The 25049-nt window shown below is 49.8% G+C and overlaps 3 protein-coding genes across 4 annotated transcripts; all 3 read left to right on the plus strand.

The window, feature by feature from the left end:
* The first annotated feature begins 1090 nt into the window (after positions 1-1090).
* Positions 1091-16151, plus strand: mta2 (metastasis associated 1 family, member 2). Of its 2 annotated transcripts, XM_067261427.1 has the most exons (19): positions 1091-1435; positions 5849-5916; positions 6505-6522; positions 6764-6857; positions 10079-10196; positions 10608-10671; positions 10805-10922; positions 11283-11385; positions 12081-12180; positions 12337-12525; positions 12736-12810; positions 12985-13043; positions 13473-13573; positions 13815-13954; positions 14058-14286; positions 14408-14497; positions 14609-14727; positions 15159-15301; positions 15445-16151. In XM_067261427.1, exons 1-19 carry the CDS (start codon positions 1408-1410, stop codon positions 15590-15592), a joined length of 2004 nt encoding a protein of 667 aa, XP_067117528.1. In that variant the 5' UTR covers positions 1091-1407; the 3' UTR covers positions 15593-16151. The 2 variants fall into 2 exon arrangements, with proteins under 2 accessions (XP_067117528.1, XP_067117529.1); XM_067261428.1 differs by lacking the exon at positions 6505-6522.
* A 2259-nt stretch (positions 16152-18410) lies between these two features.
* On the plus strand, positions 18411-20035 carry cth1 (cysteine three histidine 1). Its single transcript, XM_067261782.1, has 2 exons — positions 18411-18582; positions 18805-20035. Exons 1-2 carry the CDS (start codon positions 18574-18576, stop codon positions 19750-19752), a joined length of 957 nt encoding a protein of 318 aa, XP_067117883.1. The 5' UTR covers positions 18411-18573; the 3' UTR covers positions 19753-20035.
* An 806-nt stretch (positions 20036-20841) lies between these two features.
* Positions 20842-24963, plus strand: taf6l (TAF6-like RNA polymerase II, p300/CBP-associated factor (PCAF)-associated factor). The gene is made up of 12 exons (XM_067261547.1): positions 20842-20927; positions 21350-21540; positions 21627-21713; positions 21831-21981; positions 22090-22140; positions 22232-22326; positions 22633-22707; positions 22811-23031; positions 23165-23297; positions 23407-23535; positions 23632-24110; positions 24279-24963. The coding sequence occupies exons 2-12, from the start codon at positions 21394-21396 to the stop codon at positions 24616-24618; spliced, it is 1908 nt and encodes a 635-aa protein (XP_067117648.1). The 5' UTR covers positions 20842-20927; positions 21350-21393; the 3' UTR covers positions 24619-24963.
* The last annotated feature ends 86 nt before the right edge of the window (positions 24964-25049 follow it).

The raw sequence follows: 25049 nt of genomic DNA on the forward strand, positions 1-25049 counted from the left end.
AAGAATCATTTCATCGGTGGATACTTCTGCATGGGTCGTGTCAATGTCGTCGCTTTTTGTGTGTGTATCAATACTGAATTATAAACGTTTCTCACCATTGCCGTATTATGATTTCTTAAAACTGTATGATGTCACATTTACCACAAGAGGGCAGTATTGTGCAAATAACTGCTGGCGTCAGTTATATCATTCTGCACGTCAGTTTTTGAGCCTGCAGGATAATACAACAATTAGGCTATGTTAATAATAATTGTCTTTAGCACACACTGCATTGCATGGATATTACTCAGTATTATTACTGAAGTTATATTTAGGCTACTTTTGTCAGTCATAATGTAGTTTATCTATCAAGGATTTTCTGCCCGGCAATACCCACAAGTAAACGGTTTTAGAAATTGAATGTGAATGTCAAGTAGGCCAGGCCTAATAGAAAATAGAATTATATTTTGAATGCAATGTGAGAATACTGCCTTACACTTAAAATTTTTACTCGTTTGATATGCATTTTCAGAATAGCTTCACAAGGTGGTATGAAGTAGTTTTTAGACGTTGTTTTATAGGCTTCTCATCGTAAATGCATTTGTACTTCCAAAGTCAAAGAGATTTATTGTCATGTACACAGTGTAGACTAACACAAGGTCATTCTGAACATTTCCATTTTTGTGACATGGTCAGCATCAGCCTTCATGCCATTAGGGGCATGAAAAGGAAATAAATATTCTTTATCTATCATCTATTTGTGACTTTTGCAAATGAAGGCAAATACGAGAAGGAAACCCATTGAGGCATTTCTGCCTTGTGCTCTGCTATTACTAAAGCATGGGACATGCCTTCTGTCGGCCCTAGTATTTTAAGTTAATTGTGTGTCTTTGAAAGTGTGGTCATAACAAATCATTATGTTCTATTGGTAAGTGTGTGTTAGTATCAGGTGTGCGTGCGTGTAGTAAATATGCCGGAGTATTCGGATTGTTTTTTCCGAAGATGACGTTTGCAAACGAGGGGGGGCAGTGTGTGTGTGTGTTTGAGTGTGTGAACTGAGCGGAGGTGAAGAAGAGGAGGATGAAGCTGGGAGCGGAGGATGGGAGGAAGAGTGGAGTAAGAGACAGGCTAGCTATCAAGGGCTGTGTGTGCATGCCTGCAAGTGTGAATGCGTGAGTGAGTGAGGAAGAGGCACAGGGAGGTCGTTAACGGACTGAAACAAAGACTATATTTTTGGTACCCCCAAAACATTGTAACGGAAACTTTAAACTTTTACCCGCCAGAGCTTGGCTGCCGTGCCGGGTCCCGGCTTTGTTTCACGGCGGGGGAGGTCCACGATAAATGCAGGTATAAAATAGCTTCAGATCGACATTTTTCACGCAAGAGGGGGGAATCCCTGGAACTGTGTTTGTTGCGGGTTACGAGAGAATGGCGGCCAACATGTACCGAGTCGGAGGTAAGTCTTATTTTACACACATATTCACACCTCTTCAACGTGATTGTTAGCAACCTAGCTAACTAGCTAACGCTATATGATGGTTGGTTTATGTTTGCTAGCTAACTACTAGCAAAGCATTTCCGCGACGTGCTAACGTTGGCTAGCTAGTTTAGGCTAGCAATTTAGCCGCGAGCTGGCAAATGCAACACGGCTGCTAGGTAGCCTAGCTAACGTTGGCTAATCTATTAGCTAGTGAGCTAACTATGTAGCACTTGATCGCTAACTTCCCTATGTAATGTAGTTAGTTTCTAGATGCACTATTGATTAAGTCAAATAAGTAAGCAGGCTAGCCTATATGAATGGCTTGCTAACTTTCTAGATCCACGCTAACGGACTTGACCAAGCTTGCTTGCTAATGCTATGTAGTAGTGCTAGCTAGCTAAACTAGTCCAGAGCAGAGGATTGAATGTTGAATCCGGAACGATGGTAGCGGCTTGCTAGACTGCATCGCGCACAGTAGCGCAGCGCTATCCTATACGATTGTAGGCTTTAGTTAATGTTTTGCAATGTTGTTGCTGTTTGGCAGCCTCATGCATTTGTTTGCTTTGGAATTGGGTATACGTAGTGTGCAAGTTTAGCTTTTATTAGACAGTATTCTAGCTAGCTAGCTAGCTTGCTACTGTCATCATCATGGGTATGTTAAAAAGCCGGCAAACGTGCGTTTTCAAGATGGCCCGGCGGTATATGATCCTCAGTCCACATCCCAGGTTTGTGGAGTATTTTTGTTGCATCCATGGTAACGTTAATAAACGTACTTTATGTTATTCGTGACATGAAGCCAAGTTTGGTACTTAATTTTCTCTACACGTCTGAATTTTTGTCTAAATTCGGAGGTATTTATGTCTCATGCCACATTCTTGTTATATTGTTGTGTAAGGTCCCACAAGAGCTGCTGGATGTGGGTCACAGTGATTAAACAGCGCTTTGTAAAAGATGTTGCCTGTGTCTTGGGGATCAATGTAAACAAGTGCTGGAACACTAGATTAGGAGTCATGCATTTCTTAACTAATTCAAAGATAACTTGGTCTTGGGTCATTACTTGAATGCAGTTCCAACATTTCAGTAAGTGCAGACTGTGACATTTAACATTTGTTGCTTGTGCTGTGTTTAGGCCTTGTTGATATTTACTAATACACTACTACACCTTTCCAGTCTTGATAGGCATTTTGGGTGGTGGAATCTTTATGAAAGCTTGACATGGTGTAGTTTGGACACAAGCACGTTTCAACCTTTTTTTAATTTTTTATTATACCTTACTACTATTTTCACACTTCTCCCTCTTGGTCACTGTGACCTGATGTCCGTGGCCGTAGCCCGGTGCTACGGGTGGTGTGGCGCGTGGCCGTTAGGGCCGGTCCCGAAGCAGCACCCACAGCATCCGAGCAGCTCACGCCACTAAGGACCTGTTACCTCATGCACCGCCGCTCCCTCGGTGGAGCTTTAATGTTGGCACACGAGATGATATCAGCCATGGGGAAAATGGTTTGGTTGTTTTGCAAAAGCAAACAAATAAATACATGCATTGCTTTCCAACCCATTTAAAGATGATCACAGAACTACCATGGACCACGGATATCATTTTTGGGCACTGCAAGGGTTGAATCGGTTGGGCAGATGTTGCGTGTCGCTGGGTATTATAATAAACTTCATGGTAAATTGGATGTTGATGTTACTGTGTTGGGTCAAAGTAACATGTATGCTATGTAGTGTTGTGCGCAGGGGACTGAAACACTGTGTCTCTGTAGTGACTGTACAGCACTCTCTTGTTTTGGCTCAAGAGTCCTCGACAAGACTACCTCATGTGACTTCACTCAATCCCGGCAGAATCGTTCTGCTCAGTCACTGTAGACCTGCTGTTTATCTGTGACAGTTTGAGGGCCACACTGCATTAGCTTGCACTAGAAATGTGCTTGGATGTGATTTCGAAGTAATGGCAAATGTGGACTAAAGTGTCGACTGAGGGCAGACGGGCTAGGCTGTGGTTTACCACAAAAGCAGGCAGCCTTCTGCGGACCCTCACATCTTTGTGGCCCCATCTTTAGAAAATGCAGGCTAGCTTTGATAGAAACTGCTAACCTGTAAGTTTACCTTCCCAAAAAACACAAACGTCATAACTCGGGTTTGCCTCCATTAACAGTACTGTGGTTTTGTCTAGGCCTGGCTCTAATTCATAGCCAGAGGAGCTTATTGACAACAGGGTAATGGATGCCAGGCTGATTTATGGCTCTGATATTGGTCTTGTGGATGGAATCAGTGCCATTTGTATTTCCGGATATCGGTTTTAAATGAGACGTTTGGGTTTATGGTATATGATTGAGACCCACTTGATGATGATGGTGATTTTGGTTGACGTTTAATGTGACTTTAGCTCCAAGCCTAGCATGGATGCGTCCCTTGAGGTTGTGGCACTGAAAACAAACAAAAAGAAAATACTAATTGCAATTTCACGTGATGTTCTATTTGGGTGATTGCCTGCTTTTCATCCTGAATTTTGTGGTATTTGCTGCTGTCGAAAGTAACGATAAAATGGCAATCATTCATTCAGATTGTCTCTCTTGGTTCTAAAGGCTCATTTCTAAGCCCTCCATGGGGTATTGACAAGTCATCATACATGTCAGATAATAATTTTCCTCTGAGAGTAAAGGCCCTGTGACACCAGTTCGAAGTAAAATTTTTATTGTGTCTACTCATCCCTGGGCAGGAATGCTGTATGAACAGAGCTGATAACCCCTGTCTGTGCGATGCTTGCCATCATTTCAAAAGTTCCTGTCAGAGTCTTAACAGTCTGAGCTATTAGTGGTTGCAGTCTTTTTGGTGTTGTTAGGGCTGTTGTCAAAATGGCCCCTGACTATACTTAACATAGCCTTGTCCACCCTCTAGCACCTAGCTAGCACACTGCGCTACTCCAGCTGCATGTTGTCAACAAGCATATTATTAACCACCACTGCCTCATGCCCTACTTTCCCCCCTTTCAAGACTTCCAATCGTTTATTGAACAATTGGTCTAAAAAAACAAAACGTTCAAAACGGACCATTTGCACGCCAGGGTCTGGAGTAATGTGACAAACGAGGGGTGTCTGAGTGTTTGTTCTCAGAAGGTTAGTGGAGCCTGTGATCGTTCCCTTCAAAAGGCCTGTCCTCCCCACCCCCGACCGTTGACCCCCCCCCCCCCCCCCCCCCCCCCCAGCCTCCTCGCCAGCCTGCACCTCCGACGCAGCCCCAGCCAGGAACCACCGTGTCCTAATGAGTCCCACGGGGCACCGCGGGGGCACCGCGGGGGCGGGAACACAGAGGGTCCTGGAGAGACGGAGGGGGTGGGGTGGGGGGGCGTGACTTCGCTGATTTTCACCCCGTCTCTCCCTATCCAGAGACGTGTCTAACAGGATGAGGGTTCTGGCGTTTCTCTCCCCCCCCCCCCCCCCCCCGTAATGTTACGTAACCAGGGGCAGGCAGAGGGGTGGGCTGCCTGTCATATCCACGGGGCTGGGGTCAACCCACAGTCCTCTAGCTGTCCCTGAGCTAACTGGAGCAAACAAATCTGTCCCCTGTCCCACATGCTACCTCCGCTATAGATGTGGTGATGCACCTAAGGGGGACTACAAGCTAAAGCTGATGTCCATAGGAAGGCCGGTGTGCTGGATCATGGGAAACCATACCCAAGGTGCTGTGGCGTGACTCGAGGCTGTGTTTGGTCTGACTGCCTGATCTGTCACTGCTGTCTCGCACGTGTCCGTGTTGTCTAGACGACGCTTCTGGCTCTCAGTGGCCTGTAGCAGGCGGTATATTCAGCTCCGTTCATTTTCCAGTCACCTCGCTGACCACATTCCTGCTGACGCGCACGTAAACATCCGTTACATACACCCCCCCCCACCGCCACCTCAAACCACTGAGGCCTGTTGAACTGGCCGATGGAATGTGGTACTTCGCTAAGATATTGACGGGTTGTCCTTCGGTCATTTCAAAGGGCCTAAATGGTTGTCGTGTGGTGATTTCAGTCTGTGTAGCGACTTCTTTTGAACACACACTGGCCATTTTGTCCGAGGTTAAGTGCTAGCCGTAAACGGGGCATGCTGTTGAAAGCTGAAGCCTCTAGTTGAGGGCTATGTTTTTGGGGGGGGATTGATGGAAATCCAAAGTTGTGACAAGCCTGCGCCGTAATGGATGAGTGCGGCCGTCAACCACAGCGTCACGTGACCGCCGTGTGTTTGCGTATGTCGGCTGCGAGTCCGAACTCCACGCCCGCGCTGGACCTGGGGTTTGCCTCTGAACATGCGCCCTCGCCCGCACACGCGGGAGGTCAGCTCCGCTTCCGAGACAAACGCACAGGGCTGACTGCACGATTCATATTCCGCCTCTCCCCCTCTCTTTCAGATTACGTATACTTTGAGAATTCCTCCAGCAACCCGTACCTGATCCGCAGAATAGAGGAGCTGAACAAGGTTAGTACGGCCTGCCCTTTTACATCGTGCTAACCTGTGATGTCACAGGGATTGCTACAAACATGCTGACACCTCCAGCCTGTTGGACATTCATCACCTGACCTGCTAGATATGGTTTAACCCACACCTGGTCTGGTTTCCATCTCTCTCTCTCCCTCTCTCCCACACACCGTCACCCTCCCACACACACACCCCTCCCCAATCTCACTCACGTAGAGCCCTGTTCCTTGCCTGGTCTTCCCCAGGCACCGAGTTAGCCCTGCTACTAGTGACGAGATGCAGTTGTAGGAGCCACTTGCGTAACTCCAGCGTGGCGGGGTGGGACACAGGCTCGTTTCCCAGTCACAGGATTAAGCTCATTTATGTAACACTCTTAAATTGAAGGGGTTTGTGGCAAGCCAGGAGAGGACTCCATTTTTTTCCCGAGTGCTAATGGCCGTACAAGAGGGATGGATTTTAGTCTGTCTGTGTGTTTGGTTGTGCTGTGTGTGTGTGTGTGTTTGTGTGGGGGGTGGGGTGGGTGGGGCACACAGATTAGGAGCCCAGAGACAGGCCTTGGTGTGTGATTTCTGCTTTCTCTCTCTTTAGATCATGGTAAACCCAATGGTAAAGAAGGTTCTTCTCACGCCCAACATCTTCCTCTCAGCCCCCAGTTTAAGTTCTAGCATATTCCACATCCAAGTACATCTACTGCATGTTCACCAGATAGGCCACGTTATCCGTTCATTAGATGGCAAATCCACGAATGTCTTCAACAGCCTCTTGAGTTGATTAGGAAACTGTCAGACGGTCACCTGGTTTGGTGCCTACAACTGTCAGTCACCCTCGTTGTCACGTTCTCTCTCAGACTGCCAATGGGAACGTAGAAGCCAAAGTGGTGTGTCTGTTCAGGAGGCGGGACATCTCAGGCAACCTCAACACCCTGGCCGACAGCAACGCACGTAAGTACTTTTTGCCGGCGTCCTCCATGGCTTCCACGCCACACACACTCCCCAACTGCCTCTGTTCCAGCACCGCTCACCTGGCCACCATCTGTAGTCTCATCTGCACCAGCCTGCTCCCCTGACCCTGCTACCTGGATCAGGCGGTGTATCTAGACATCTATCTAGACTCTTTGTTCTCTGGGGTTAAGTGTAATGACTCCACTGCGAAGGCGCTTAGTCAACAGTCTATTGCAGGTCAGAGTATGGAATGCGTGTGGAGAGGTCACAGCTTTATTAGCGGCTCGTGGAGCACAGGCTTTGTCCTCGGCGTAGAACAGGTTTACGATCCCAGTCAGAGCAGGGAGGGGATGCTAGGCGCGCGGGCCCTGTGTGGACCGTCGGCCCGCGGAAACCACAGCGCTATAACTCTGCCGTCTGGGAGGGAGTCAAGTGGCTGAGCGGTTAGGGAATCGGGCTAGTAATCAGAAGGTTGCCAGTTCGATTCCCGGCTGTGCCAAATGACGTTGTGTCCTTGGGCAAGGCACTTCACCCTACTTGCCTCGGGGGAATGTCCCTGTACTTACTGTAAGTCGCTCTGGATAAGAGCGTCTGTTAAATGACTAAATGTAAATGTCTGGGGGAACCGGGCTGTGCGAACGTGGTCGAGGGCGGTCGTCTTCTGTGGGTAGGAGTTAAAGCCCCCCTCACCCCCCAAGTGACACGTTTTAGGAGGAAGAGACGACACGGGAGGAGGGGGGGGGGGGGGGGGGGGGGGGGCGGTGACGCGAGGTGTGGAAGTAGCTTAGCTAGCGATGTGCTGCTAATGACATGCATGCAGACAAGGGGGGAGAAAGAGGGAGGGAAATAAGAACTAGAGAGCCCCCGATTGGATTCATTCATTCATTACCCCCTGCCTGCCACCCTCCCCCTCCTCCCCCCCCCCCCTCTCTGCTCCGGGCTGCAGCGCTCCAGACAAAGACACACTCTGATACTCACACCTCAAAATGGATGCAGAATCGCTAGCGTCTGGGATGCCACATTTGACTCCTCATTTGAAGTAAGGCCTTGATCAACAAACAAAAAAAATGCCTACGCTGTAAAAAAACAAAACAAAAAAAATGCCTGCTTCGCGGTGACCTCGAGTACATTTATATCTATTTTAGGTTAACCCAAGATGCCGTTCGTGGGGGTGGAATCTTGGGCGTAAATTAAGTCGCTCGCATCTGTGAGGGGATTTTGCGACCCTTATGGTGACTCATGAACGGGCAGGCGTATGACTGCAGGGTAAGGAGACGGAACCTTCCGGGCCTCGCTCCCCCAGGCCAGAGAGCGTTGCGTTTCTGTGGAGCGCTCTGTAGGTTTGCGACCGTAGCGCAGGGTTCGCTCCTGCTCAAGTGCTTCTGTCAGGGCCGTGTGTGAAGGCGCAGACACAGCAGCACACGACCGTGCTCAGGTCTCCGAGCTTCTCTGGGGGCCTGCAGGGGAACACACACACACACACACCTCTCCAACTGGCTCAGACCAGCACAACCAAGAGGAGAAGGGGAGAGAGAGAAGGAGGGTTGTCCCTTAAAGAAACCCTGCGTAAAACACGGGTGGGCTGTCAGTGAGCCCGGGCATCGAAACGTGCAACACCACACGTGTCGATGCGAGATGTCGAGCGTGCTTCATGGGACATCATGTTCAGAGATGTACTGCTCGGTTAACAGTTATCATCCTCTGATTTTGCATTTGCCTCTTTAAAAAATGTGTTACAAAAAATATGTCGCAACAAACAAACGGGGGTGGAAAAAAAGGTTATCTTAGGGTCCTAACGCTTCTGATTTGATGACCCTATAGTGAACAGGTACAGGGTGTGAACAGGGACAACATGCGCTGTATCCATCCTCAGAGATTTCAAACGAACAGGCCTGACACTTTGTTGTGAAGGGGGTTTAGAGAGAGAGAGAGAGAGACAGAGAAATATAGAGGGTCAGAAATCTAAAAACGTTGAGGTCCTACTTTTGGGACCAAGTCAGAGGCCATCTTGTCTGGTCCACTCCTGTCCCCCTCTCCCTCCAAACACACACACTCTCTCACACACACAGGAAGTGAGTGAGATGCTCGTCCACGTCGTCCTCCTCTCCTCCTGAGGCACTGTCCTGTTATACAAGACCTGAGATTCCCCCTCTCTCTCCCTTTCTCCTTCTCCAACTGTACCACCTCTTCCTCCTCCCCCTCCAGACCCCCCGCCTGCTCCCCCCTCCTCCTCCTCCCCCTCCTTATCCCTGGGCCCAGGCTAGCATGCTGCACAGAACAAAAGGCCCTTGATGTGTCCCACAGGATCGCGGCACGCAAGGGGTTAACTTTGACTGGCCTTGTGTCTTTGTCGGGGAAGTCTCTGCGTGCGTGCGTGTGCGTGCGTGTGCAGAGGGAGGGAGAGAGCAATGTATGTATATATGTCTTTCTGTATGTCTGTGTGTGTGTGTGTGTGTGTGCTTTCTTTTTCTCAAGCGTGTGTGTGTGGGTGGGAGAGGGGGGTGCTAGATGGGGGGGATGGGCGCCTCAGGTTTGGTGCACAGGGTTTCCTACTTTGTCTGGCAGGGACTAGCCGGACAAGGGGAGGGAGGGGAGGAGGGAGGGGGTGGTAGGGGTGGCAGGAGGGGTTAACAGCAGGGGGGCGTGGCCTGAGGTCCCGCCCCCTTCTCTCGCTGACAGGGTTTCCTGTGGCTGAGTGCAGGGGCGGAGTCCACAGAGATGGAGCGATAGAGTCCTGCCCCGTTCCCCCCTCCCCCCGCCCTGTCCTCTCCACCACCTCACAAATTACTCATCCGCCTAAAATTAAGAAGGCGCAATCTAGCAGTCGAAACATGCGACACAGGGCAGATGTATGGAGGGTGCCCATGTGGTGGAGGCAGCATTGTATCTAAGTGTTCCTTATTTCCACCCTGCCAGGCTGTAGATTATTCCGTGAATCGTTTTAATGACTGTGAAGTCCGATTTAAAGGGGGTCTCTCCCATAGAGACGAGTAGATTACTTTTATGTTTTTTTTCTGTACGGTGTGGTCACATAATGGGCCACAGTTTGTAGTTAAGTATCACATTTTATGTATAAATAAATAAATGAAACATGACAGGAAATGCAGTTCATAAATGAGTCGGTATCAAACGTTTGCATTTATGATGTGATGTCAACCGTACCTGATTCAGGCATCGTGGCGAATAAATGACGCGCGTGTGTGTGTGTGTGTGTGTGACAGGAGACTTTGAGGAGGAGTCCAAGCAGCCTGCCGTGTCTGAACAACAGAAACACCAGCTGAAGCACAGAGAGCTCTTCCTCTCTCGGCAGTTTGAGTCCCTCCCCGCGACACACATACGGTGAGAGACAGAGCCGCAGCAGCCGTCACTAACGCGGCAGTTTAACCTGCCAGCCCTCACCAGCAACATGGCGTCAAGTCAGCCGTGCACAGGCAACCTTAAGTTAAATCGCCTAGGAATCGAACCCTGGAAGACTATTACACCACTTGTGTGATAAAGATTTGCACGTTAGAGGTCAGCTATGACATCGAACTCCCTCCCTTCTCGATAATGAGGTATGATGGGAAAATGTTTTTTTAACAGGATTGCCACCGACATGTTTTTGTTTAGTCGCATTATTATAGCTGGGGATAGCTTGTGCCAGATGGGAACCTGGTTGACCTCTCAATGGCCCTCATACTGACCTCTTGTCTTTCATTCTCATATTCTCTCTCTCTTTCTTGGTGTCTCTTTATCGGTTCTCCCCCTCAGAGGAAAATGCAACGTCACACTCCTGAACGAAACAGATGTCCTGGCTGGGTACCTGGAGAAGGAGGTCAGCAATGTTACATACTTTAGTAGAACTATACACTTAGTAGACCTAAACACCCTCATATAACTTAAAACGTGTAATTTTGTTTTTGCATTCAGCTTTGTTATAACACAGTTTACTGTGTGTGTGTCTCCAGGACTGTTTCTTCTACTCGCTGGTGTTCGACCCCGTCCAGAAGACCCTGCTGGCTGACCAGGGGGAGATCCGGGTGGGATCCAAGTACCAGGCTGAGATCCCAGACAAGCTGGCTGAAGGTGGGGGTCTGAAGAGGGGTTAGGATTAGACAAGGTGGCCAGCCTGTCTGCTTTTACACTGTTACACACACACACACACACACACCTAAAGGACTGCCACTGAAGTACTGACTCAGTCTCTGTTACAAAGCCATGTATCACATGATTGAATGATGTGCCTGAATAGAGACCTGGCAGACACAGTACACACTCCAGGCTGCTGGTGGAGGAACATTAAGAAGTTCATTGGTGTCTGGTTGGCCTTCTTCCCCTCTCTGTCTCTCTCTCTCTTTCTCTCTCTCTTCTCCTCCTTCCTTTCTCCGACACCACCACACACACCGTCACACACACACCCCTGTAACCGCTGCTCCTCCTGACCAGGTGAAGCAGACAGCCGCGTGCAGGAGAAGCTGGAGACCAAAGTGTGGGACCCTGACAACCAGCTCAAAGACCCCCAGATCGACCAGTTCCTGGTGGTGGCACGGTGAGGCCCCTCCCCCCCCCCCCCTCCCAAGTCATTTTCGCGAACGCCCACCCCTGTTACCCTGGTTACCTTACCACCCTGGCCCCTGTTGCCATGGCGATGCCGGGGATTGTCAGAGGTGGCGAGCGATGCGCGTGGGGCAGATGTCCACTAGGCTGGTGTGAACTCCCTCCCCCCCCCCCGGCCCCTCCTCCCCCCCCCCCCCCGGCCCCTCCACCCCGAGGGAGGTTTTTGTATTGAACAATCAGCTCATGATTTCCTTTAGTGATGGTGGCTCGGCACACCAGGTGTGGTGTTGGAAGACGATCTGACCAGGGCTCCCGCTGCTGGGTTTTCTCCACAAGTCTTTTGGAGGGAATGGAGCTAATGTATGCAGTGGGTCCCTCCTTTGTTGGTCGAGTCAAGCTAGAGGGCCATCTAGTGGCCACTTGACGGAACCTCTCAGATGGATTCAATCCCAATTGGAATCGTTCTCTTTTTTCCCCTTGAGGCTGGGGAAAAAAGAATTTCTTCTCAGTAGGATTGTTTTTTGTGGTGTACAGATTCAAGTTGAATAAAGGGAAGGGTGGTGGTGATGATGGTGGTGGTGATGGTGGTGGTGATGGTGGTGGTGATGATGATGGTGGTGATGATGGTGGTGATGATGATGGTGGTGATGATGATGAAGGTGCTGATGGTGGTGTTGTGTCTTGCAGGGCCGTAGGGACGTTTGCCCGAGCCCTAGACTGCAGCAGCTCCATCCGCCAGCCCAGCCTGCATATGAGCGCTGCAGCCGCCTCCAGAGACATCACACTGGTGAGACACACACACACACACACTGAACATGCACGCAGCGAAGCATGACACAACAATAACTGCTAAAGCCCCTCTCTCACTCCCCTTGTTCTGTCTTTCTCTCTCTCTCTCTCCCTCTGTCCGTCTCTATATTCTCCATTCTCTTCCCCTCGGCAGTTCCATGCCATGGACACTCTGCAGAAGAACGGCTACGACCTGGCCAAGGCCATGTCCACACTGGTGCCCCAGGGGGGGCCGGTGCTCTGCCGGGACGAGATGGAGGAGTGGAGCGCCTCCGAGGCCATGCTGTTCGAAGAGGCGCTGGAGAAGTACGGCAAAGACTTCAACGACATCCGCCAGGACTTCGTGAGTCTGCTGCACGTATAAAACACACACACACACACACACACGAGCAACACAGGATTTCAATTCACCCCGAACCACATTCCCTTTGTGGGAGCTGGTTCTTCCTGTACTCCTTTCCATCATCGGGTTCATTTGGTGGGCTTGATTTTGAGCCGACGGTGCAGACCTCTTCACACAGACAATGGATTATTTCCCCTCTTTTGTCCCCAGTTGCCCTGGAAGTCTCTAGCCAGCGTGGTTCAGTTCTACTACATGTGGAAGACCACTGACCGCTACATCCAGCAGGTAAACACACACACCCACGCACTCTCTCTCTCACACGCACACAGACACACACACACGCACATCTCACATTACGAGCAACCTGAATGTTCCATAATGTAACCTGAGCAAAATGTAAATTTACTAACATTAACCATACTGGTACTTTCATTCCTTTGTTTCCATGTTTGTTCTCAGAAACGTCTGAAGGCGGCGGAAGCGGACAGCAAGCTCAAGCAGGTCTACATCCCAACATAGTGAGTAACAGGCCGGGCCAAGTTCCCAGCTCAGCGCCATTGTATCATGCAATGTCACCCAGAGCTTAACACCAGCCCATAGATGTTAAACCAGGGACATAAACCCCTGAACAGTGACTAGGAAAACCTCCCAGGAGACTAAAATGGCAGAGCAATAAAGTGAGAGATAATGTCTTCTAGAGCTGGTTGGATGAGCATTGAATGAGACGGGGATAAGTATGTTGACAGCCATATGCCTAATATTAATACATCAGAGGCATGATGAGATTCACATTAAATGACAAGAACCCAGTAGTGTTGGAGGGATAAGGAACAGGGTCATTCCGTCCTCACCACCACGTGTCTAAATGAACCGTCAGCCTCAAGGTCAAAAATACTGAACCTGTTCCCTCCCTCCCTCCCTCCCCCCCCCCCCCCCCCCCCCCCCAGCACCAAGCCCAACCCCAACCAGATCATGGCCCCAGGCAGCAAGCCTGGCATGAACGGGGCGGCAGGCTTCCAGAAAGGACTCAGCTGCGAGAGCTGCCATAGTGAGTCAGAGTCCGTCCGTCTTCCTTTCTCTCTCTCTCTACCTCTATCTCTCTCTCTACCTCTCTCTCTCTCTACCTCTCTCTCTCTCTACCTCTCTCTCTCTACCTCTCTCTCTTTACCTCTACCTCTCTCTCTCTACACACAGATATTTATGCCAGTGTGACGCACAGGAGCTATGACATGAGCTCGTTACTATTTAGTCATTCTCGGCTAACGTGTCTCCCCCTTGTGGCTTCACAGCCGCCCAGTCTGCCCAGTGGTACGCCTGGGGCCCTCCCAACATGCAGTGCAGGCTGTGCGCCTCCTGCTGGATCTACTGGAAGAAGTACGGGGGCCTGAAGACCCCCACACAGCTAGAGGGAGCGGCCAGATCTGGCTCCGTACGTCCTCCACACACACACACGCGCGCACGCACTCACATACACACACCCAACATGGCTCTCCCCTACGTCCCAAAACGAAATCCTCTCACTTCCTGTCCAGGAGTCCACCCCCCGCGGTCACATGACCCGCCAGGAAGTGCAGGGGCTGTCCCCGTTCACCCGGAGCGAGGGGCGCGCCAAGCTCCTGGCCAAGAACCGGCAGACCTTCATCCTGCAGACCACCAAGCTGACGCGCATCGCCCGCCGCGTCTGCACGGACATCCTGCAGCCGCGCCGGGCCGCACGGCGCCCCTACGCCTCCATCAACGCCAACGCCGTCAAGGCCGAGTGTGAGTTGGAGCCGGACACACACACACACACCACCCCCCCACCCTCCGTCTCCTGCTCTCACTCGCTCTCTAGATCAGACGAGTGTCGCGACGAGGGTAAATCTCTTCTCCTCCTCCGCAGGTATGATCAGGCTTCCTAAAGCCACCAAGGCCCCTATAAAGAACAGGTCCATCCCTCGACCGTCCCTGGCCACCATAGTGAAGGATCTGGGTAAGCGCCGTCACGGACGACGAGGACGACATCTTCACGCGCGTCACCAGTCTTTAGTCCCGACGTCCTCCGCTTGTCAGTTGTCCTGATGTGTGATGCTTGTCTCCCCAGCCGTGCAGGCCCCCCTGAAGCTGAAGGCTCCCAGAGGGGCCCCGACACCTATCAACCGTAACCAGGCCAATCAGCCTCGCGGGGGCTCTGGGCTGCTGGGAAAGAGGCCCTTTGATAGCGTGAGTAGAGCCCACCCCTGAACACACGCCCCCTCGGCGTGTACATACTTGGTTCACACACACACACAATGATCTCCAGATCCCCAAACTTACAGTATTTCCCTATCATAATGGATATCTCTGACTTTCTATATTGCTCCCCCCCAGTTCAGCATGTTTTGGCTTCAGGTGGCGGACATGACAAAAAACAGACTGGTGTTCTAGTCCTTCTGTGGTCTTTAGTCCTTCTCTTGGCTACTGGAACGGACATGCTTGGCACATGCAATTCCGTTTTCCTGTTCTCAGTGTGAGCTTAGCTGACCATCTGTCTCTCCTGCACTGTGTCCCAAGAACAAAGCCGCGTCACCAAAGCACGAGCCGAGATGCTCCATCTCCAAACATCCACCCCTCCTCACTGCTCTTCCCCTCTCTCTCTCTGTCATTGGTTACAGGCAGCGGGGCTGCCCTTCTCCACCAATGGGAGGCCGTTCACGTCGGGAATGCGGACCACCTCTCAGTCTGTGATCAAGCGTCAGAAGGTGAACCAGGGAGATGCCCCCAACCCTGTGGTGTTTGTGGCCACCAAAGACACCAGGTGGGTTCGCCTCACCGCAGGCACGAAGTACCTCATTGGCCTTCCGCACCAATGGCACTTTCTAGTCTTTGTTCGAAGGGTACACATTCTGTTAGAAGCTGAAGGTTTAAACCTGCGTTTTTGTTCCTTGTCCGCCCCCACAGAGCTCTGAGGAAACACCTGACCCAGTCTGAGATGCGCCGGGCTGCCAGGAAGCCGCACCTGCCTGTCCGGATCAAGCTGCCTCCCCGACCCCTGGCCACACCCATCCTGCCCTCCAGCACCAGCGAGCCAATCGTCCTGGAGGACTGAGGGGCAGAGCCTGTTCAGGACATGGTGTCGGAAGGGGCAGAGCCTGTTCGGGACACGGTGTAGGAGGGCGCTCGCGCCGGTCCTCTGCTAGGCAGCGCACGCCATACCAGTCGTCTTTTCTTTTGGTGTTTTTTTCTTTCTTTTTTTTCTTTTTCTTTTTTTTTTATTGTATTTTGTTCTCCTTTTCTTCATCTTCTGTTACTTCCCCAAAATGCAATTGTGCTTATTTACACACACACACACACACACCCGCACACTCGAGTGACACGCAAATACATGTAAATCTTGAGACATACACATTTACACTGACATGCTGGCACCAGATTTTGGGGCTTGTTAGTATTTTATTCCGGCTTCATTTTGCTTCCTTGTTTGGCTCCCCTTTTTTTTATTGGCTAATATTTTAAACTGTGTAATTTAAATCAGAAATATTTCTCATCCTGAAATAATGGTGATAAAGCACACTTTATTTTTTTCCTCCAGGTCTATCTTATTTGTGTAAATATTCGCAACATTTGAGGGGGCGGCTCCTATTGGTTTTTGGGGGGGGGGGGGGGGGATTTGGGAGGTTTTTTAAGCATGTTTTCTTTATCTGGAAAGTTCTATTTTGATGATAACTTCACTGACATGTTTCATCATAAATTGGAGAGGTTGCAGTAAAGTGCTCGGTGTGTGTCCGTGTCTGTTGTCCATACCTCAAACGTGTCCATTTGCAATCATGTGTCCCTTACAAGGCTTTCACACTATCTCCCCTGTCTTTCTGCCTCCCACAGCCGACTGAGAACCCCCACTGTCTCTGAAAGGTTTTATTTTGTTTTACCCCCCACCCTTAGTGTTGCAGTAGTATTTGTTCAACTCTAGTAGATTATCCCAGTCAATTCGAGTCTGGTCTTGACCCGTATCACTTGATTTTAAAAGCCAGAGGCCGATGTGGATCTGTCTATGGGCCTTAATGTAAAGAATTGGGGTATCGTTTTAATTTTGACCCCCAACAAGATGAGGATTGGAGTGCAACGGTACTTTACCATCAGCACTGTGCTCGAAGGGGAATAAAATAGTTGGTTATGTATGTAAACAGGTTGGGAGAGTTCATGAGTAGGTTTGGAACATATTTCAATCAGTGGTGGGTTGATATGAGTTTAATTGTGGCGTGTTTGATACATGCGACATGAACAGTGTTGGCTTTGAGGTACTTGAGTTGTGATGACGGGGATGAAGCTGTGTCTAAGTGAAGGAGTCAGAAACAAGCCATATAGACAGGGGCTTGATTCGAAGAGGCCCCCCCTCCCCCTTCCTTGTTTTCTCCCTGTGCATGTTGATGCCTGTCCCTCTGAAGGCTTATAGTAGGTCGCTCCACTTTAGTTTAGGCCACAGCAAAATGACAATTGACTGTTGGACTTTGGGTTTATTTTAACGACACAGGCATATGTTACAGGCTAGTTAACGGATGGTGTTATTTCTAAACAGCAGCAGTATGTGCTGAGGAGGATATGATAGGAAGTTCCAGTCATGTCTCGAGTAGTGAGTTGATTTGGTTTGAGTCTTTATTTCCTGTTACCCTTGTTTGAGTGAAAGGGTTAATGGATGAAATCGATGCTAAATTGGATATTATTATTCCTCGTTCTCCCTCAGGCTTGGTTCATTAGCCAGTGAAAGGGTCACATGATGGATTTATAAGCGCGTTTGGTCCCAATGTGGGCTTTTGTAATGTTTCTAAAACAAATTCAAGTGTTAAATGCAAAGCAAATACTAACCTGAAAAAAAGACTGGCCTATTGGAAACTTCAGTGTTTTTTATATAAAATCTGAAAGCTTGTAATTACTCCGAATTGTGGAGAGGGTTGCAATCCTGTACATGTAAACATTGCTCTCCTTCGACGGGTGGGTTTGGGATGGGATGGGATGGGGGGGGGGGGGGGGGGGGGGGGGGGGGGGGCAGGACAGAGGGCTACATTCAAGGGGAGAGGGGTTAGAATTTTGTAAGTTGGAGAGAGAATTATGCTAAAATTAAAAACTTTTTTTCTCAAGTGTTTTTTTATTCCAATGTCTCTGTATCCTTTAATGTATCTTGATAAGAAAAGAAATAAAGATTTTTTTTCTTTGTGGTCGTATAAGGGCTGTCTTTGTCATTGTCTCATTCTATTTAACTCTAGATTTGGTCACAAATAATACAAATTTTAGTTATTTTTTTACATTCCTGATAATGCATTTGTTTCATTGAACAAAAGCTGATAAGGGACAACATGTTATTCCTGTTGGAGACCTAATGCAACCTTTTAGTTTAATGTCATATAACATATAGTTGAATTTACTGAATCATAAGTGGTGCAAGCTGGTAGAAGGAGGTTTAAAATATGTATTTTCTTTTTCAATCACGTCAGACCAATTTCATTACCACGTTTAATTATTTAACAGACAGTATTTAATTATCACGTCACTCAGGTGTGAGCTTTATCTCCTGCGATTGGGGTGAGAATTGACACAAAGTAGGTGTGTATGTACCCTGTAAGCTTGCCGTTTGAAATCAGGCATTCATTGTTTATTGAGCCCAGTGCTCCGAGTCTCCGTGACAATGCCTAATTTGATAAGGGGTCTTTTCCTACTGGTTTGCGACAAATTAACGTAACGAACCTATAACCGGATTGGCTTGCTTCGAATAGAATGGGCTACTAGCCTTCCGGCCATGATTGGTTAATTCGTACAGCCACTGACGTTCAACGTTGCACAGCTGATCCTCATTTTAAAGAGAACGCGGGAGTAGGAATTAGGTCAAGTTAAAAGGTGGCGGATACAGAGGGTTATTGCGTGCTACTCCAAACAAAGCGGTGTAGTACACGTCGTGGTGTGTGCTTCTTAATACACTTGTAGATTAGGGTTACTTTTAATTATATTGCTCTCCAAACAACAGCGCCTGACGCATTTTTGGAGAGGCATAACGGACATACCAGAAGCAGTCCGGTGATTAATCCTCAATTCGCAATCATGTTTGAGGTAAGCTGTTTGAACATGGCTTTAAAATACGAATTTACGTTGTGTATTTAAGATGTTCTCAAGTGTTGGAGCGGGTTATGTGCAATGTCAGTTTTGCCATTGTCACAATATTGGGACAATAAAGCCATGGTCTCATTGCCATGGCCGTCAGCCTAACATTTTCTTAAAACATATGGTCTACTGCCTCCAACACTACTCCTTTTGTCATGTTCTTTTCCTCAGACCAGTGATGACATGCTCATGTTTCCCTTTGAGGAGGAGATGGTAAACAACCTTTTCTCTGAGGAGACCATGGATGGTAAAGTCTTGTCGTTGGCAGAGTCTCTCCTGCCCCTGGTCGAGTCTCCCTCCTCGCCACTGATCCCCTGGATGTGCTCCACACGCTACAAGACGGAGCTGTGCAGCCGCTACGCTGAGACTGGTGCCTGCAAGTATGCCCAACGCTGCCAGTTCGCCCATGGTCTCCAAGACCTCCACATGCCCTCTCGCCACCCCAAGTACAAGACTGAGCTGTGCCGTACGTACCACACAGCGGGCTACTGCATCTACGGCACCCGCTGCCTGTTTGTCCACAGCCCGAAGGAGCAACGCCCGGCCTGCCGCAGGCGCAGAAACGTTGCCTGCCGCACCTTTGTCTCTTTTGGGGTGTGTCCCTTTGGCACGAGGTGCAACTTCATCCACGTCGAAGGCCCTGGAACTGCCACCCCAGATTCTGACAGTGCAGAGGAGGAGAGAAGCCCCCTGCCTGTCCCCTCCAAGCCCCTGGCACATCCCCAGTCCCAGGAGTGGAAGCCCCGAGGGGCCCTGTGTCGCACCTTCAACAGCTTTGGCTTTTGCCTCTACGGCACTCGCTGTCGCTTCCAGCACGGCCTTCCCAGCGCCGTCAAAGGCTCTCACCACAGCCAGACTAGCTCCTCTCAGCTGGCTGGGGGAGCCATGTCTCCAGGCTCCCTGTTCTCCTCCTCCTGCTCCTCGCCAACCTCGACCCTGGTATCCCCCCTGGACCCAGAAGACTCCTCACCTCTGACCACCCCAGCAGAGCAGCCCATGGCCCACAACGCCTTCACCTTCTCCTGCCAGCACCTCAACGACCTGCTGCTCCCTCTGGCGCTCCGCCTGCAACAGCTGGAACAGTCAGACCACATCTATAAGGGGGCTGATGCCCTGTAGTCACGCTAGTGCAAGGGATAATTAATGAACTAGTTTAGTTAATATTATAATTGTGTGACCCATTGCATCTTTTGTCCATTTTGTTTTGTAGCAGTTTACAGGATGAGATTGTATTTGACTGAGAATTTTAGACCTTTTTAAATACTCTTGAAATTCACAGGCCCAGAAACTTTTTGTTCAAATTTAAATTGGACTTTTTTTAACTTGTACATATGGATACTTTTTATACAATATTAATGTTGATATTTATGAATATTGTTAACTTAATGTTTTCATTTTAATATGAGCCTGAAATAAATCAGTGTTGAATCCTTAACATTCCATTGTTTCACTGCTTTGTTTTGTTTAAAAATCCATGTCAGTTTTAAAAGGGGGAAAATGGGGGAAAATGACTTATTCAGGGCAGCCTCCTTGATCTGTATGGACTGGTACACAGCCACCACCTTATCAACCTTAGAGCCTTATAAAAGCTTTACTTGCCAGTCTAAGAAGCATTAGGCTACTATTGGAAGGCACGCTCACCAAGCTGTTGGAGGCAACATGGAGGCAGTCAGACATCCTGGCATGCCTGATTCGTGACAGGCTGGAGGAGGATGGGGTGTTTCAAGAAACTGCCTGCTTTCTGCATTGCCATCTGGCGCTCATGTGCTACCCAGGTTGTTGGACTAAGGACAAGTGACCTTATTTGAGGGCAGTACAAACACCAGCAGAGGTGGTCGCAGTTGCCTGCGCGGCATCCGTTGCGAACTTGGCTTAGGGGATGCGGCCATTGAATGATTGACTGATTATTGATTTGTCTCCGCCATCAGTACAAAATTGCCTAGCAACTCCGCTGCACTGTCGCCAAGCAACACTTTTCCTACACAAAAGCACTGTACTGGTGCAGTACAGTGCAAAAGCAAGTACTGGTCTACCAATCCCGATGGGGAAACGGAGTTCGATACTACAACACCGGGCAACTGAATGACCGGACAGTGATGGAAGGGTTCTGCTTCAGCAAGGTGAGGGATTGGTTGAGAGCAAGGGACGTATGTTTGAGTGAAATTCGATTGCACCAATCATGACTGAAACCTAGCCTCTATCCGGAACATGTCAACAGTGCACATCAAGCGAGACGTCTGTGCACAATTTTGAATGTATTTTCCCAGCAAATTGAATTTCAACTACTTAAGCGGGTAAGTGATTGATCAGTGTGATACTCCCTTACAATCTGGCATCTCAGTTTACTTTTGTGGTGGGTGGGTTGTAAATGAACTATGAGACACAGTGAGTCCTAGACGTAGTTAGCTCTAGCTAACTAGCTACAGTAATGTTGCTTGGGAATGTAGGCTACTAGCAAATACTAGCTACAGTACCCCTGTGATCACCAGTTACACCAGCTATTTCTTCCAAATCTTAACGTTACCAAAATATCTGGTAAAATGCGAACTTCTTTATTGGTTATATTATAGCTTACAACGAGTCATTGCACCGTCGATTTTACGTTGAAAGCAATAACCTATCTCAGATAGCTATTTTGTTGACTATTTGTCTACAGCGAATAATGTAGTGTGCAAAGTCTATCCATTTGCTACAGATAGTTTCTATTTGTCTTCAGATCTTTCAGCAGAGCTGCGGGTCAACCGGGAAGGCGCCGTGAGCATGGCGGACCGGGAGGAGAGGCGCTTCGCCGAGGTGCCCAGAGAGTCTGTCAAACTCATGGCGGAGAGCGCTGGAGTGGAGCTCACCGACGACGTGGCTGCCCTTCTGGCTGAGGATGTGTGCTATCGGCTCAGGGAAGCCACACAAGTAAATACAGCAGGAGATGCCTATCTCATGGATGTCACACCATAAATCGCGAAAATAACATGTTGTGTATGTGTGCTCCCGCACAGAGTAGCTCGCAGTTCATGAGGCATGCAAAGAGGAGAAAACTGACCGTTGAAGACTTCAACAGAGCACTGCGCTGGAGCAATGTGGAGGTGAGAGTATTTGCATGTCTATCTTGCTGTGTCCTACCTTATCTCATTGTAACCACACCCATACCTATGTTTTCATGGTCAGAATCGAACTTCCTGTGCTCTGTTGTCATCTGCCAGGCTATTTGTGGCTATGGTGCCCAAGACTCCTTACCATTTCGGCCCATCAAGGAAGGGGAACTGTTCTTTGTGGAAGACCGTGACATCAATCTGGTGGAACTGGCTCTGGCCACCAACATACCTAAGGGTTGTGCAGAGACCATGGTTAGAGGTAGTTAAGTCATATAAATGACTGGTTTCACCCTTTGCATGCATCACCACATCTCTTACAATCACATTAAAGGCGTTCATGCTTGACTGTTATCGTTTGCTTTGCCAGTGAATGTGTCTTACCTGGATGGGAAAGGCAACCTGGAGCCACAAGGAACTGGTAAGAGATTAAAGAGATGATTGAACACAGTTCAGAATGACGTGTGTGTGTGTGAGAGAGAGAAGCTAAACTTGTCTTGTCTCCCTGACAGTCCCCAGTGCAGTGCAGACTCTCTCGGACGACTTGCTGAAGTATTACCAACAGATCACTCGCGCTATCCTCGGAGAGGACCCTCACCTCATGAAGGTATATTTACATTTACATTTAGTCATTTAGCAGACGCTCTTATCCAGAGTGACTTACAGCAAGTACAGGGACATTCCCCCCGAGGCAAGTAGGGTGAAGTGCCTTGCCCAAGGACACAACGTCATTTGGCATGGCCTGGAATCGAACCAACAACCTTCTGATTAATAGCCCGACTCCCTAACCGCTCAGCCATCTGACCCCAATCTGATAGTATGTTACTATCGAAGAAGGTGACTGAGAGTCACACCTCAAATAAAAAGGTGACTGAAAGAATGATCTGTAACATTTCCTGTGTTTCTCCCATAGGTGGCTCTGTTGGATCTCCAGTCCAACTCCAAAATCGCTGCCCTTCTCCCGTATTTTGTTTATGTCATTAGCGGGGTACGTTACACTGAATAGATGTCATAACATCACAAACGTACACCATGTCACTCCATCAAATGTTCCATCTGGCCTAAACCCTGTTTCCTGCCTCTCCCCTCAGGTGAAGTCGGTGAGCCATGACCTGGAGCAGCTGAACAGGCTGCTCCACATGGTGAAGAGCCTGGTGCAGAACCCCTACCTTTACCTGGGCTCCTACGTGCGCAGCCTGGTGTCCAGCGTCATGTACTGCATCCTGGAGCCCCTGGCTGCCTCCATCAACCCCCTGAACGACCACTGGACCCTGCGCGACTACGCCGCCATGCTCCTCAGCCACATCTTCTGGTGAGACGGCGCCACAGAGGGGGAGACCTGAGCCTGAGATTAACCTTCGACTCTGGATCAATTTAGCCTAGTTGGTACCTGGAGATGATACTGTCCTCTGTATGTCATTGTTTGAATGGCTGTGTGGATATAGGACCCATGGAGACCTGGTGAGCGGTCTGTACCACCAGATCCTGCTGTCCCTCCAGAAGGTTCTGTCCGACCCGGTCCGCCCCCTGTGCTCCCACTACGGGGCGGTGGTGGGGCTCCATGGCCTTGGCTGGAAGGTAACACACGCCTGTGTCATCCCTGCACACTGTGTTCTTTATATATACATATATATATATGTGTGATGTCTGATGTCTTCAACTCTGTCTTATTTGTTTGTGTGTGTAGGCTGTTGAGCGGGTGCTCTATCCCCACCTACCTGCATACTGGGCAAACCTGCAGGCTGTACTAGATGATTACTCTGTGTCCAATGCCCAGGTCAAAGCAGACGGACACAAAGTCTATGGAGCCATCCTGGTGAGCAAAACATCTGGTTTAAATAAGTAAAAGACTGGACGAACCCCATCTGCTACCACTGTGTGTCAACCAGCAACCCCCTCCCTTCCCCTCCAGGTGGCAGTGGAGCGTCTTCTGAAGATGAAGGCCTTGTCCCTGTCGCAGCCTGCAGACACGGCACAGCCAGGCTCCGGTGGTGGAATGGGCTTCAGGGTGAGCTCCCCTGGGCTCAGCCCCCCTCCCGAGCCCCTCTCAGAGCCTGCCCTGGGCATCGCCAGCCACCTCCAGGCCGGCGGGGCGGGCTGCCCCTGGGAGGACTGGACGGCCGTGCCCCTGCCCGCCATGTACGGAGAGCTGTACTCCTTCTTCGGGGACAGTCTGGCGGTCCGGTTCAGCACAGGACCAGGGTTGGGAGGGTGCCCCCCTTCGCCCCCGGCCCTGTCTGCCGACACGAGGAAAGAGCCGTCCGGCTCAGCGGCCAACCCGGACACCGCCCGCAAGATGCCGCAGCTGACGGCCAACCTGAACATCAGCCCGCGCCAGGATGGCAGTCCTCGGGCGGAGCCGGCTCCACCCAGCCTGGCTGCCCCTGGGAGGTAAACGCGCATCTGCATCTGTGCTTCTGATTTCCGAACATTTCAGTTTGCGCCGCTTGTCTTGGAAGTTCTTCATGATTTATCTTGATTCTCTGTGTTTTTACTTCATAGTCTATTCCTGCCTTAAACGTCTTTTTGTTTGTTTGTTTGTTGTGCTTCTCTATCCAGGTCCCTGGCTCGCTCCTCCTCCTCCTCCTCTTCGGTCCAGCGTTCCCGCTCCTCGTCCTCCAGGCCAGGCCAGCGCTCTGCGGGGCTGTCCCGCGACGTCTTCCCCAAAGCCCGCTTCCCCCCGCCCCAGGCCGGGCCCCCTGCCTTCTCCTTCCTCATTGGTGGACGGCAGATGGGCCGCCGTTGCCAGGGCCGCCGTTTCCAGACCAGCTTCAGCCCCCAGCCCCAGTCCACCGTGCCGCCACGCGCCTACGCCCACAAACTTCCTGTCATCGGAAGGGTGGGCAAGCCCGTCCGCCGCTGGGCCTGTTCTCATTACTCCCTCCACCTGCCCCTCTGAGAGAGGTGAGAGGTGGTTGGAGAGGGGGAAATGGAATTTGGCTAAGCTGCTACTCTGCAGTTTGTTGTTGACTCATGCCCTATGTATACTGACACTGAAACCAAGAGACAGCCGTAAGCCAATAGCTCAGTTTCTGAGAAGAGAACCCTTCCGTCCCAAGGAGGTAGGGAAGGAGACGAATATGTTTCAATATTGGAATTAGGCCCAGTGGGTGGAATTGCAGTTGGCAAGGAAAAAACTTTTAAAGCTCAACTTCAACAGTATCTTGACTATTATTTTCCTATCACGTGTATGTAAAATCCTGTACATATTCCATTTCATGGAATAAAAGGTGCTACAATATCACTCATCTTTTCTTCTACATTTGGAACATCAGCACATGTCGATGGTTAACTGTTTTACTTCCATTGTTTTGACCCAATGGATTTCTC

The sequence above is a fragment of the Osmerus mordax genome, chromosome 23 (assembly GCF_038355195.1).
Source record: "Osmerus mordax isolate fOsmMor3 chromosome 23, fOsmMor3.pri, whole genome shotgun sequence".
Taxonomy (NCBI): domain Eukaryota; kingdom Metazoa; phylum Chordata; class Actinopteri; order Osmeriformes; family Osmeridae; genus Osmerus; species Osmerus mordax.

What these genes read in the sequence shown, in the direction of transcription:
- taf6l (XM_067261547.1), top strand. Translation starts at nt 21,394, where the DNA reads ATGGCGGACCGGGAGGAGAGGCGCTTCGCCGAGGTGCCCAGAGAGTCT. An exon ending in GGCTCAGGGAAGCCACACAA is followed by an intron (nt 21,541 to 21,626) that starts GTAAATACAGCA and finishes GCTCCCGCACAG; the next exon opens with AGTAGCTCGCAGTTCATGAG. An exon ending in AGGACCCTCACCTCATGAAG is followed by an intron (nt 22,327 to 22,632) that starts GTATATTTACAT and finishes TTTCTCCCATAG; the next exon opens with GTGGCTCTGTTGGATCTCCA.
- mta2 (XM_067261427.1), top strand. Translation starts at nt 1,408, where the DNA reads ATGGCGGCCAACATGTACCGAGTCGGAG. An exon ending in CAGTTCCTGGTGGTGGCACG is followed by an intron (nt 11,386 to 12,080) that starts GTGAGGCCCCTC and finishes TGTGTCTTGCAG; the next exon opens with GGCCGTAGGGACGTTTGCCC. An exon ending in CAGCTGCGAGAGCTGCCATA is followed by an intron (nt 13,574 to 13,814) that starts GTGAGTCAGAGT and finishes GTGGCTTCACAG; the next exon opens with CCGCCCAGTCTGCCCAGTGG.